The 12189-nt window shown below is 67.4% G+C and overlaps 1 protein-coding gene across 1 annotated transcript; it reads left to right on the top strand.

Annotated features, from left to right (window-relative positions):
- Nucleotides 1–3197: 3197 nt before the first annotated feature.
- PDCD1 (programmed cell death 1) lies at nt 3198–11359 on the top strand. The gene is made up of 5 exons (XM_057743865.1): nt 3198–3287; nt 9511–9870; nt 10231–10404; nt 10885–10919; nt 11126–11359. Exons 1-5 carry the CDS (start codon nt 3212–3214, stop codon nt 11357–11359), a joined length of 879 nt encoding a protein of 292 aa, XP_057599848.1. The 5' UTR covers nt 3198–3211.
- Nucleotides 11360–12189: the final 830 nt, after the last annotated feature.

The raw sequence follows: 12189 nt of genomic DNA, 5'->3' as shown, positions 1-12189 counted from the left end.
GGGGGGGGGGGGGGGGTGTGCATGGTGTGCGTTCGTGGGTACCTGTCCGTGTGTGTGCGTGTGTGTCCGCGTGTGGCGTGGTGCACCGCCCGTGCCGCGCTCACCTCTGCTCCCCGGACCTCAGCAGACGGGGTGCGGCTGCGAGGACACGGGCCACTCCCCGGGCCCCAGTCCCCGTGGCCCGCCGGGGGGGCCCAGCCCCAGCACTGGGACGGGGTGGGGGGGGGAGCGCCTTTAGGAACAAGACGGGCTGGACGGGGTCAGCGGCGGGGGGCGGGAGGGGGTCCTGGCCGGCAGCCGGGCCCGCGCGTGCTCCGCGGCGGGCGGCACACCTGGCTCTTCCCTGCCGAGACCCGCCCAGGCAGACCCCGTTCAGGCGGTCCTGCCGGGAGAAGCCGGCCCGCAGGGCCTGCCCAGAGGCAGCGGCTCCCGCACGTCCCGGGGCGGCCGCAGGTCCCCGGGTCCGTCGGGCTCCGGAGCCCGCGGGGCTGCCGCTCAGCCGCCTGGGTGACCGGCCGGCAGGGAGCCTGAACGACGCCCCGTGGGAGAGGCCGGGGGGCTCACGCGCACGCACACGCAGCCCTACACGCACGTGAGCACGACGCGCACGTGAACACCCCGCACACCGGGCACGCGGCGGGGTGGGGGCAACGGGGCGGCGGCGCCTTCCCAGAGGGCGGCACGCAGGGCCCTCACCGGCTGCGCGGCGCAGCGGACCCAGGCCCCCCGCACCCCCCGGCGGGCCGCGCCCCTGGCAGCGTCCTGGTTGTAACAGCAGCTGGCAGCCGTGCACCGTGCTATCGCTGAGAGCCCCTCGGCCCCTGCGCGGGGCCGGCACGGTCACCCGCGCGGCGGGGGGCACGCCGGCAGCCACCTCGATGACGCGGACACACGGCCTTCCTCACGGGAGACCCCACGGAACCGGGGGTTCCCACGCCGGCTCTGACGACCCCAGCCCAGCACCTGCTCCTGTGGGGCCAGGGGATGGGCTGCCCTGGCTGTGACCCTGGCTGGGATCTCCCCAACCTGAAGGGCAGTGCGTGTCGGGCGGAGACAGTGTACGTGGTGGGGACGGCGTGTGTGGGGTGGGGATGGTGTGTGTGTGCTGGGGACGGTGTGTGTTTGGGGGGACCGTGTGTGGATGGGGGCTGTTTGGAGGGACACGGTGAGGACAAGCAGTGGGCGGCTGGCCTTGGGAGGACAGCACCCCGGCGGCCCGGGGGCTCCTGCCCCTGCCCTCACTTGCCTGAGCCCCTCCCGGGCGCTCCCTCTCTTGTCCTGCGGGTCCCGCCCCTCAGGCCCTGTGTACCCCTCCCTGCCTCCACAGTCCCTGGGCCCCCCTTCACTCCCCAGTCCCCTCGGCCAACCCCGACCTCCCCAGGGCTCAAGCGCCCCTCTCAGCCTCCCGAGTCTGGGCCGCCCGCCCACCCAGCCGCCCCGAAGGGTGTCAGTGGGGGAGGGGCAAGATGCCAGGAGGGAGGGGAAAATCAGGAGGGAGAGGAAAGGAAGGGGGGGCTGGGAGGGAAAGAGGACGTCGAGGGGGCGCGGGGGGGGGCAGAGGGCACGGGAGGGACAGAAGGAGACAGAGGAGGCGGGCGGTGAGGAGGGGCCCTGCGCGCCCGCCGTGGCCAAGGTCCGAGATCTCGCAAACAGAATCGAGGCGAGGGCCGGTGAGGAGACCCCCCCAGGGTCTGCCAGCACCTCCCATCCCAGAGCACACCCCACCCGCCAGCCCAGCCCCTTCCAGCGCGGGTCCTCAGGGGACCGCCACGTCCGCCGGCGCAGAGTCTCGGGGCCCCAGTGTGAGTGCGCACGTGCCTCTGGGGCCAGGGTCAGGGGTGAGCACGGTGCCGGCCGCGAGCTGACCGGGCCCCCGCCCAGGGCACCAGCCCCGCAAGGGGAGGCCACAGCGGTGGGTCTGCCAGCAGACCCCTGTCCACGTGGGGTGTCGTGTGGGTCAGCCTCGGGCCACACTCTCCCAGACCAGCCACCTGAGCGGTCTGGCGCCCCCCCCCCCACCCCTGAGCCCACCTGGCCGGCAGGGACCCCTCCCAGCCTCCTTGCCGCCCCCGCGGCATCCGCCGCTGAGGCTCCGGGAGTGGCCCTCTGCTCGGAGCCGAGCCTCCTCCGCCCCGGGGCCTCGCCTGAGACATCATCTTTGATGCTCTTCTTCCACCGTTTCAGTTTTCTTTAATGTTTTCCCTTCACAGCGAACCCTGAGTGTCTCGGAGCTGGGGCTGAGCGCCAGCTGTCAAGCAGTTTCTGTCTCTGTCATCTTAGCTGATGAGACCTACGCATCGCGCCACTAATATCAGCAGTTTCATTTTTCCTGTTTTCCATTCATTAGAACAAAATGCTTAGAGCGAAATGCAGTGAATAACCCAATCACTTCACAAAAGGCCGGCTCTGCGCCACCAGCCCGGGGTCCCCTGGACCCCGGGACCTCTCCCAGCCCGAAGCGAGTCAGGCCTGGAAGGTGAGGTCTGCGTGGCAGGTCGAGCCCCAGCACTGGAGGGGTCAGGAAGCCGCAGATGGCGGAAAGATGTGAAAACGCAGCCGGCCGCCCCCAGCGCGGGGCCTCCTGAAAGCTGGCCCTGGAAGCCCCCGAAGGCTTCCTGAAGGTGCTGGACCCTGACGCCTCCCGCTCGGGGCTCGAAGGAACAGCAGGGGGGCAGGGAGGGGCCCAGGGCCCTGGGTGGGACGAGACAGGCAGGGTCTCAGGAGGGCCTGGAGGAAGGACCCGGACCCTCACTGCCCACTGGGGGTAGCAGGGCTGCCCGCTGCCTGCCAGTGTGGCTGGGGGGGCAGCAGAGGCCTGGCCCAGCACGTGCCGGGCCCCCAGCAGTGACAGCGTGTGGTGGTTCAAACACTGTGGCCCCCGGGGCCTGAGCCCAGAGAGGCCCGGGGGCTGGCTGGGGGAGGGGAGAAGATCCTGCACCCCTCGCATGGGACCCCCAGCCTCTGAGGCAGCCAAACCCACCTTCTCCTCCACCCGCCTCTGTCTCTGTTTCTCTCTCCCTCTGTGTCTCTGTCTCTACGCAGAGTCTCTCTCTCTCTCCCACCAGCTCCCTGCCCACGTGGAGCAGGAGGAAGAGGGGGTGGGGGCTTGGGGCGGGGCCCTCCGACCTCACCCGGGACGGTTTCCTTTCCTCCTGCACCTCTGCGCCAGTGGAGGAGGCGGCGGCATGCCGGGCGGGCTGGCGCTCTGGGCATGGGGACCCCGCGGGCGCTGTGGCCGCTGGTCTGGGCCGTGCTGCAGCTGGGCTGGCGGCCCGGATGGCTCCTAGGTATGTGGGTCGGGGCTGGGTGGCACGGGGTCGGGCTGGGGAAGGACCTCTGGTTCTCGGTCGCTGGCAGGGGGCCCAGGCCCCTGAGGCCCAGCACGGCCCCTGGCTGGGCTCTGCGTGGCTTCGGGCAGGTGCAGGGCCCTCTCGGGGTCGCGGCGTCTCCCCCGCCCCCCTCACCTGGTGGTGACTCCCCTCCTCGGTCATGAGCAAGCAGGGGTGTCCTGGCTCCTCCTGGGGGTCCCAAGGGACAGGCGAGGCCCTGCGCCTCTCTGCAGGGAGACAGGGCTGGGTGGCCAGAGCCCCAAACCTCGGCCCCGCCTGTGTTTTCCTGGGGGTAGGGACTGGCCGGTTCCATGAGGGCACAGGCTGGATGGCCCCGGGATGTTTCTCCACTTACGTCCAAAGTGTAGAGTTCCAGTAAAGACCGTTCAGCCCCACCCCTCGCGGGCCAGGGGCGAGCCCCACCTGGGCCTCTGGATGAGATATCTGGGAGCGTCCACGGCGGGTTCTGGAGAGGGGCCTCGACCCCAAGCCCCCCTGTACGGGCTGTCCCCTGGGCAGGCCCCACAGGCCTGTGGCCAAAACCTGGCATTCAGGGAGAGGCCCCTCCTGGCTGCCCTGCCCTCGGCCGCTGAGCCCAGTGCTGCCCGGATGGGGACACCGGGGAAGGGAGCCCCCGGCCAGACCCAGGGCCTTTCCTCTAGACCTCGCTGGGCTCAAGGGGCGAGGGCCCTGGAAGGGCCAAGCCGAGGTGGGGGTTCCTTGACCCCCACCGGCCACCCGTCATGGATCCGGCGCCCAGAGGCCCTCAGCGGTCTCTGTCCGGCCCAGGCCTGGTCAGCATGGCAGGAGCACCCCGGCTGCCCTGATTTTCCTCCTCACCTGGCCGTGCTCTCAGGATGGACGGAAGAAACTCAGGGCTGCCGTCAGTGGTCCAAGAGCCTGTGGCCCAAAGCTGGCCCGTGGGGAGTCTTGGGGGGCCCAGGCAGGGCGCAGGGGTGGAGATGGGGTGCGTGTCATCCCGGGAAGGATCCGAATGTGAGAGGGGCAGCTTTGAGTCCCAGCTGAGCCTGACACTGTGCCCTCAGGCGGGTCCCTCACCTTCTCTGGGCAGCAGTTCCCCACCGCAGTTTGGTGATAACGATGCCTGGTCGTGTCACGAGAATTTCATCTTCTAAGAACTGTCTGGCCCAGCCCACGACACATGTTTTGAAGCCAGATTTGTGTTCTTTATTTTCTTCAACTTACAATCTTGAAAGATATTCTGAAGATACAGAAAAGTTACAAAAACACAGCAGTGAACACCCTTCACCCAAAGTCTCCAATTGGTAACTCTGGCATGCTGGTTTTCTGTGTTAGTTTGCTGGGGCTGCCGTAGCAAACCCACACCCTGGGCGGGCGGCTGGAACCACAGAAGCTATGTATGGGCTGGCAGTTCTGGAGGCTGGACGTCAGACCTCGGTGTCGCAGGGTCCCTTCCTTCCGAGGCCGCGAGGGCGACGCGGTTCCAGGCCCCTCCCAGCCCCGGGTTGTGGTGGCGATGCCTGGTGCCTCTCTGCCTGTGGACACATCACCCCAGCTCTGCTGCGTGTCACGCGGCATCCTCCCACTGCGGGGCTGCCCATGTGTCCCTCTTCCCCAGCAAGGCCACGGTCACGTCGGGTCAGGGGCCGCCAACCCCATACCTCATCTCCACCGACCGCATCCGCAGAGACCCTGTTTCCAGCAAGGTCACATTCGAGGGTGCCTCTGAATGCGAGCATTCGGGGGCTGGTGCAGCCCACTGCCCTCTCCATCCACGCACTGCTGGTCACCTGAGCATCCGTCACAGACTCTCCTAACGCCCAGGACGGTGGCTGACGCAGTCCCCGGCTCCGACGCCCCGGCATCCAGAGCCTGTGCTCTGGCTGGACTCTTTCCCTGACGGAGCCGGGTCCAGGACCGCGGCTTCAACTGCTGTCACCGTCCTCAGTGTCCTCTCACCCACAGCGGGCCCACCTCTCTCCGGCCTTGCTGGCCCTGGAGCTCTTTTTTTTTTTTTAATCAAATCTCAGTTTTATTTCAGATTTGGAAATCCTTAGAATTAGGATTTTTTGAGGTATAACTAGCATAACATTATATTAGTTTCAGGTATACAATGTAATGACTTGGTATTTGCATATATTCCAAAATGACCACCACTGTGAGTCCAGCTGATATCATCACCACACATAGTTACTAAATGTTGTTCTTGTAATGAGAACTTTCAAGATCCACTCTCCTAGCTGCTTGCAGATATGCGATACATTTTTATTAACTCCCGTCACCATGCTGTACCTCACATCCCAGGAATGCATTTATTTTATACCTGGAAGTTTTTACCTCTCGACCACCTTTACCCATTTCCCCCACCCTTTCCCCTGGCAACTGCCAATCTGTCCTCTATATCCGTGAGCTCAGTTTTTGTCTTGTTTTGTTGCGTTTCGGTTTTTTTGTCAGATCCCACATGTACGTGATATGACACACTGCTTGTCCTTCTTGGTCTGACTGACTTCAGCGAGTATGATATTCTCTAGGTCCACCCAAGTTATGGCAAGATTTCCTTGTTTTTATGGCTGAGTAGTATTCCGTTGTGTGTATATATATATACACACACACCCCATCTTCTTCATCCATTCCTCTGCCAGTGGGCACCTGGGCTGCTTCCATGTCTTGGCAATTGTAAGTAACGCTGCTATGAACATTGGGGTGTATACCTCTTTTAATGAGTGTTTTCGTTTTCTTCAGATATATACCAAGAAGTGAAGTTGCTGGATGATATGGTAGTTCTATTTTTAGCTCTTTAAGGAAACTTCATACTGTTTTCCACAGTGGCTGCACCAGTTTCCTCTCCCTTCTCTGCACATCCTCTTTGCCACGTGTTCTCTTGTCTTCTTGAGGATGGCCATCCTGACAGGTGCGCGGTGATTCCTCACTATGGTTTTATTTGCATTTCCCTGATGATGAGAGATGTTGAGCATCTTTTCATGTGCTTGTTGGCCATCTGCATGTCTTCTTTGGAAAAATGTCTCTTCGGGTCCTCTTGTCCATTTTTTAATCAGATTGTTTGGTTTTTTGCTATTAAGTTCTAAGAGTTTTTTATACACTTTGGACGTTGACCCCGTATCGGGTATGTGATTTGCACGTGTTTTCTCCCAGTCACTGGGCTGCCTTTTCGTTTTCTGATGCTGCGCTTTGCTGTGCAGAAGTTGTTTCGTTTGATGAGACCCTTGTGTCTATTTTTGCCTTTGCTGCCGGTGCTGTCACTCCTGAAGAGCCCAGGCCATGTGTGCACGGGGCGTGTCTGTCACTCGCTTGTAGGAGGTCACAGATGTGTTGGTCCTTCTTGGGGCGCCCGCTGGGGACCCCGCAACAGGGTCGCTCCCTCTGGGTCTGGCGCGAAGTAGGGGAAGGGGCTGTTTTTCCTTTGGGATGAATTAGAGACCTGAAGTAGGGACCCAGCAGTTGGCTGGGCGATGCTTTCAGCACCACTGTCGGGTGTTGCCTAAATCAGGTGTTAGTGGTTGTGAAATGTGGTCTGTGAGGCCGCCCCAAGCCCATGCCAGGCTGCCCTCCACGGGAGCCAGGCTGGCGCCACCGTGACACACACATCCATCCCCTCCGAGGCCCCCACCAGGGTCCTTCCCTCCCAGCCCTGCTGGGGCCCAGGAGTCTCTCATCAACCCCCCCCCCCAAACGGAAAAAAAGGCCTGGGGACCCCTCACTGACATTCCATTATTACATAAACAGACAACATGTACGTTTTCAGTTACACAAGCAATATAAGAAAAGCTCCATAGACATTCGCACGACAGGGATAAAGTGAGGCCCCAGCCCACTGGACTCAGGAGGAAGCCCTGCCAGCATCCTCCCAGGCCAAGGCTGACATAAAGGGACGTGTGCCTCGCAGGACCCCAGGCCCCACCTGGCTCTCCCGCCTGGTGCCCACCAGCGCCATCTCGCCCCCGGGGTCTCCGGCCCTGTCCCCGCTCTGCTTCCCCAGGATGTTTCTGGGCTCTTGTTCCAGGGAACCCATCTTGCTCTACCTGGGGGCCTCTGAGCACCCTGTGAGGGAGCCCCCTGCAGCCCTGCTCCCCGGCCGGGCCACCAGGAGCCCCTGACAGCCAGACGCCCGTGGCTCCAGTCGGCGGGTGCCCCCGAGCAGCCGTGGCTGGTGGGCGGTCCCCTCCCACACTCCCCGCAGACACTGCTCTTGGCCCGTGTCTCAGGCCAGCGCCGCAGCAGCCGCATCCAGCCCCTGCCTCCGGCCACACCGTGAGGATCCAGGGCGGGGGCGGGGGGCAGGCCCCCAGGTGGAAGCAGGGCTGTGCTGGGGGAGGGGGCTGGGGGGCTGCAGGGAGGCCACGGGGCCCAGAGAGAGCAGGGCCTCGAGGGCCGCCTGGAGAGACCCGGAGTCCCCAGGGCCTGAGCAGGACGAGGTTGGTCGCGTAGAGAACTAAGCCAGGGACCCAGGCAGCCCAGGGTCCCAGCTGACCAAGTCCAGATCCCCTGAGAGGCCCCACGACGAGCACACGGACAGACAAGAGACTCAAATGGTTGGGGGTGGGGGGAGCTGGTGAGGGTCTGAACTGAAGACGAGCAGGGCCCCCGCTCCACGCAGGGGCGCACGGGGCGGGGGAGGCTGCTGGAGGGGCCTGTGCAGGAAGCGGGGCTCCCCAGGGGGCTCCCTCGGGCCTTGGCAGGTGGGGGGGGGGTGTGGCATGGACATGAGAGGGGTGGGCCTGCACTCTGGGGGACACCACCCAGATCAGGGGCTCCTGTGAGACATCTGGGTTTCTGGACCCAGACCCGGGCTTGCTGCGGGTGGGAGCCAAGGGGGCGCCGCCCGAGGGCCTCAGGCAGAGCACAGCTGGGCCGGCGGAACCGGTGTTCTGGAATCCAGTGCACCAACATCACTGCACAACCTTGACCAAATCTATGTCCAATGTGTACTGAAAGCGGCGGCTGGAGTCAGGGGGTGGGGGGCGGGGAGCAGATGCGGGCTCGGCGGGGCAGTGGGCCTCGCTGACAGGGGAGGACCCACCCGCCCTGGCCTCTCTCAGGCCTCCTCAGCCTCCCACTGTCCCCGCCCCTGCTTGCCATTGAGACGGGCCCCCCCCCCAGAGATGCGAGGACCACCGCCCAGCTTGCACAGAGCTGCCCACACCACAGGGGCCGGGGGAGCCCCCAGCCTGGAGGAGCGGGCGGGGGCTGAGGGGAACTGGCGCAGACCCGGAGCTGGGTCTGGACAGGGCAGCCTCGGGCCCGCCGCTGCCTGCACATCAGGGGCCACTGCGCAGCCCTCCCAGCGTGAGCCGGGCGCGGGGGCGAAAGCCCCGAGGGCACGTCCCACCCGGGGCCCCTCCCTGCGATGCTGGCCTTGACCCCGGGTGGGGTGCAGCTGGGCATCTCCTGGGAGGGGCTTCTCCCCCCAACCCCCAGCCAGTGAGCCGGGTGTGAGGGCATGCACGCCCATGTGCGTGTGTGTGTACGTGACTGTGAGTGTGTGTGTCGGCGAGGTGGGCCCCTGCACGTGGCGTCCCCGGACAGGGCCTGGCAGGTGACAGCTGGCCTCGTTGGGGGCAGCGGGCAGAGCCCAGGCTCGTCCATGTGCGGGCCGATGGCCCCGCTGCCCTCTGAGCACCAGTCCCCAGAGTCGTGGCAGAAGATGTGGAGGGCCGCGTGCTGCCCAGTCAGCAGGGCCCACGGCATGGAGGGTGGGTGTCCCAGCGCTGAGCCTGTCCTGAGACAGAGCCTGCCCAGAGCTGGATTCTCCCTGGGACGCCCCCACCAGCCCAGCCCGGCCTCCCGGTTACCCTCCCCTCCCCCAGTGCAGAGCCGGCTGGATGCAGGTGCGGGGGCTGGGAGCGTGGGGTCCGGCCTGCGGGGACTGGCAGCTGGGATTCAACAAGGGAGCGGGCGAAGGCCCTGACCACCACTGCGCGGGGGAGACACGAGGGCCTGAGGGTCAGAGCCAGAGCGCAGCCCTGGCCCCAGGTCTCAGCAGAGTCAGTGGACAAAGTCCCATCATGGAGCTGCCCGTGAGGGGTGGGCGCCCTGTCCCTGGGGGCACTCAAGGCTCTGTGGCAGAAGCACTGCAGAACCTTCCCGTCAGACGGGCCACGGAGAGCGGGAGGGAGGGTGTGGCAGGCTGTCCCCATCCCCCTGCCCCACGCCCACCCGCAGCACCTCTCTCCACCCTCAGACGCCCCCAGCAGGCCCGGGAGCCCCCTCAGCTTCTCCCCGGCCCGGCTCAGCGTACCCGAGGGGGCGAACGCCACCTTCACCTGCAGCTTCTCCAGCAAGCCCGAGCACTTCGTCCTCAACTGGTACCGCATGAGCCCGAGCAACCAGACGGACAAGCTGGCCGCCTTCCCCGAGGACCGCAGCCAGCCGGGCCGGGACCGGCGCTTCCGCGTCACGCCGCTGCCCGGCGGGCGGGACTTCCACATGAGCATCGTGGCCGCCACGCGCAACGACAGTGGCGTCTACTTCTGCGGGGCCATCTACCTGCCCCCCAAGACGCAGATCAACGAGAGCCACCCCGCAGAGCTCACGGTGACAGGTGCGGGCCCCCAGGGCTGGGGCGGGCGCCCCCGGGGTGGGAGCGCTCCCGAGGGGCCGGGGTGAGCCGGGCAGCTGGGGGCAGGAGCAGCCTCAGCCACGGGGCACGGAGGGCAGGGGGTGCCAGGCTCCAAGGCAGGGCTGCGCCCCCCACCCAGGGCCACGGTGCCCCGCAGGCCTGGCCCGCCGTGCCCCACGGGTCCCTGAGGGCGGGGGCCGGAGGCCGGCGCCACCCGGGCCGAGCTGGTGCGCGGAAGCTCTGCGGAAGCGCGGCCGGGGCCAGGCGGTGCCGTGCGGGTCCAGCAGGTGCGGAGGGCCCCCCGGGCCGCCCGCCGTGACCCCTGTCCTCTCGCCCCTGCAGAGGGAGTCCCGGAGCTGCCCACAGAGCGCCCCAGCCCCCCGCCCAGGCCCGAGGGCCAGCTGCAGGGCCTGGTCGTGGGCATCACGAGCGCGCTGCTGGGGGTCCTGCTGCTGCTGCTGCTGACCTGGGCCCTGGCGGCCTGCCTCCTCTGGACGCCTCCAGGTGCCGCCCGCGGCCTCCCCCGCCCCCCGCTCTTTCCACCCCCGCGTGTGCCCCCCGGGCCTGGAGGCCCTCGGAACCCCGGCGCCTGCTCCCGGGGGGTCGGGGTGGGGGGAGGGGGCAGCCCCCCAGAGCGGAGGCAGCCCGGCCGGCAGCGCAGGTTGCAGGACCCCGAAAGCTCTGCTAACCGCCGGGCGCTGAGGTGACAGCCGCAGCCACCACAGGCCTGGGGCCGCCGGCTCCACCCCGGAGCCTGGAGGCCGCTGCGAACACGCCACCCGCCGCGGCCAGGCGCCTGGGGGGCCTTTCTCCAGGGAGCCGCGCCTTCCGCGCGGGGACCACGGCTTGGGCGCCGGGCTTGGGGGCGGGGGGCGGCCGCACGCGAGGCCGGGAAGCCAGGCGGGCCCCCGGGGGGCGAGGGCGGAGGGCGGAGGGACCCCGAGACCCCACCCCGGCAGGGCCTCGGGGCTCCCTGACCCGTGCGCTTCTCCGCAGGGGGCTGCGCCCGCGGGAGCGACGACCAGCCTCGGGTGAGTGTCCCTCCCTCCGCGGCGCCTCCGGGGGGCGGGGGGGCGGGGCGGGGCGAGCCTGCCGGGGGCGGGGCGGCCTCGGAGCGGCCACGCCCCTCGCCCCCCGCCGCTGCGTCCGGGCCGGGGCGCCCTGCCCCGCGTGCGCGTGCGCGCGGTGCACGTGTCAGCCCCCGAGGCCCACGGCCGTTCCCCCCTCTCGCCCCAAGAAGGAGGCTGCCTCCGCCGCGCCTGCGGCCACCGTGGACTACGGGGAGCTGGACTTCCAGTGGCGCGAGAAGACCCCGGAGCCGACGGCCCCCTGTGCCCCCGAGCCCACCGAGTACGCCACCATCGTCTTCCCGGGCAGGCCGGGCTCCCCAGGCCGCAGGGCCTCCGCCGACAGCCCGCAGGGCCCGCGGCCGCCGAGGACCGAGGATGGACACTGCTCCTGGCCCCTCTGACCGGCCCGAGTCCTTCAGACCCTCCGCCAGGAGCCGGGGGCGGACGCTTTCCCTGGAAAAGCCCGCGATGGAGGGAAGAGGGGTGGGGCCGCCCGGGGGTTGAGCCCTGTCCAGGGGTGACCACCCCCGCCCCTGCCAGCCCCTGCCAGCCCCTGCCAGCCCTGCCTGGCTTTCTTTTTCATGCTTGCAGCGAGTGACCTGGGGGCAGGCGGTGTCGCCGTCCCTGTGCGCGAGGGGAAGGAGCCTCACCCGGGACCCTGAGCCCAGCCTCGGGCTGAGCTGGCCGGACCTCCCTGCCCCACACGCCCGCCGCCTGCCAGGGGGGCTTGGAGCCCGGACATAGGGGCCCGTGGGGCCCGGTTGGAGACTGCGACTTGGGGCATGCCTGGTAGATGCAGCACAGGGATCCCTGAAGAGGCACAGGGGGAAATGCGCGAGGTCGGGCTCCCTGGGGGCCCCCTGCTCCCCCAGGTCTGAGAGAGAGCTCCGGCAGCGGTGGGGCCCCTCCCCCGTCATGCGTGCCCGGGCCGTCATGCAGCCCAGGAAACAGGCGGTGAAGGGAACTGGCGGAGCCGGCATCACCCCACCAAGGCCATCCTGGGAGCCCTGCTGTTCCCCCACGTGTCCCCACTTCTCCTTGGCGCCCGTTCACGGTGCTACTTAAAGGGGCCTCAGCCGGGCTCCCTCCAGGGTGCTGGGGCAGGTGCGGGATCCCCTCCGCAGAAGCCACCACCCCCACAGCCTGCACACACATGTCCGAGGCAGCGTGGCCGGGACAGCTGGGCATGGGGGACGCGGGAGCACATGTCCCATTTAGGGGTCCCCACACA

This window comes from Hippopotamus amphibius, chromosome 8, assembly GCF_030028045.1.
Source record: "Hippopotamus amphibius kiboko isolate mHipAmp2 chromosome 8, mHipAmp2.hap2, whole genome shotgun sequence".
Lineage (NCBI taxonomy): Eukaryota > Metazoa > Chordata > Mammalia > Artiodactyla > Hippopotamidae > Hippopotamus > Hippopotamus amphibius.
The sequence above is the reverse complement of the archived record's forward strand: the minus strand, read 5'-3'. Positions and strand labels throughout refer to the sequence as shown.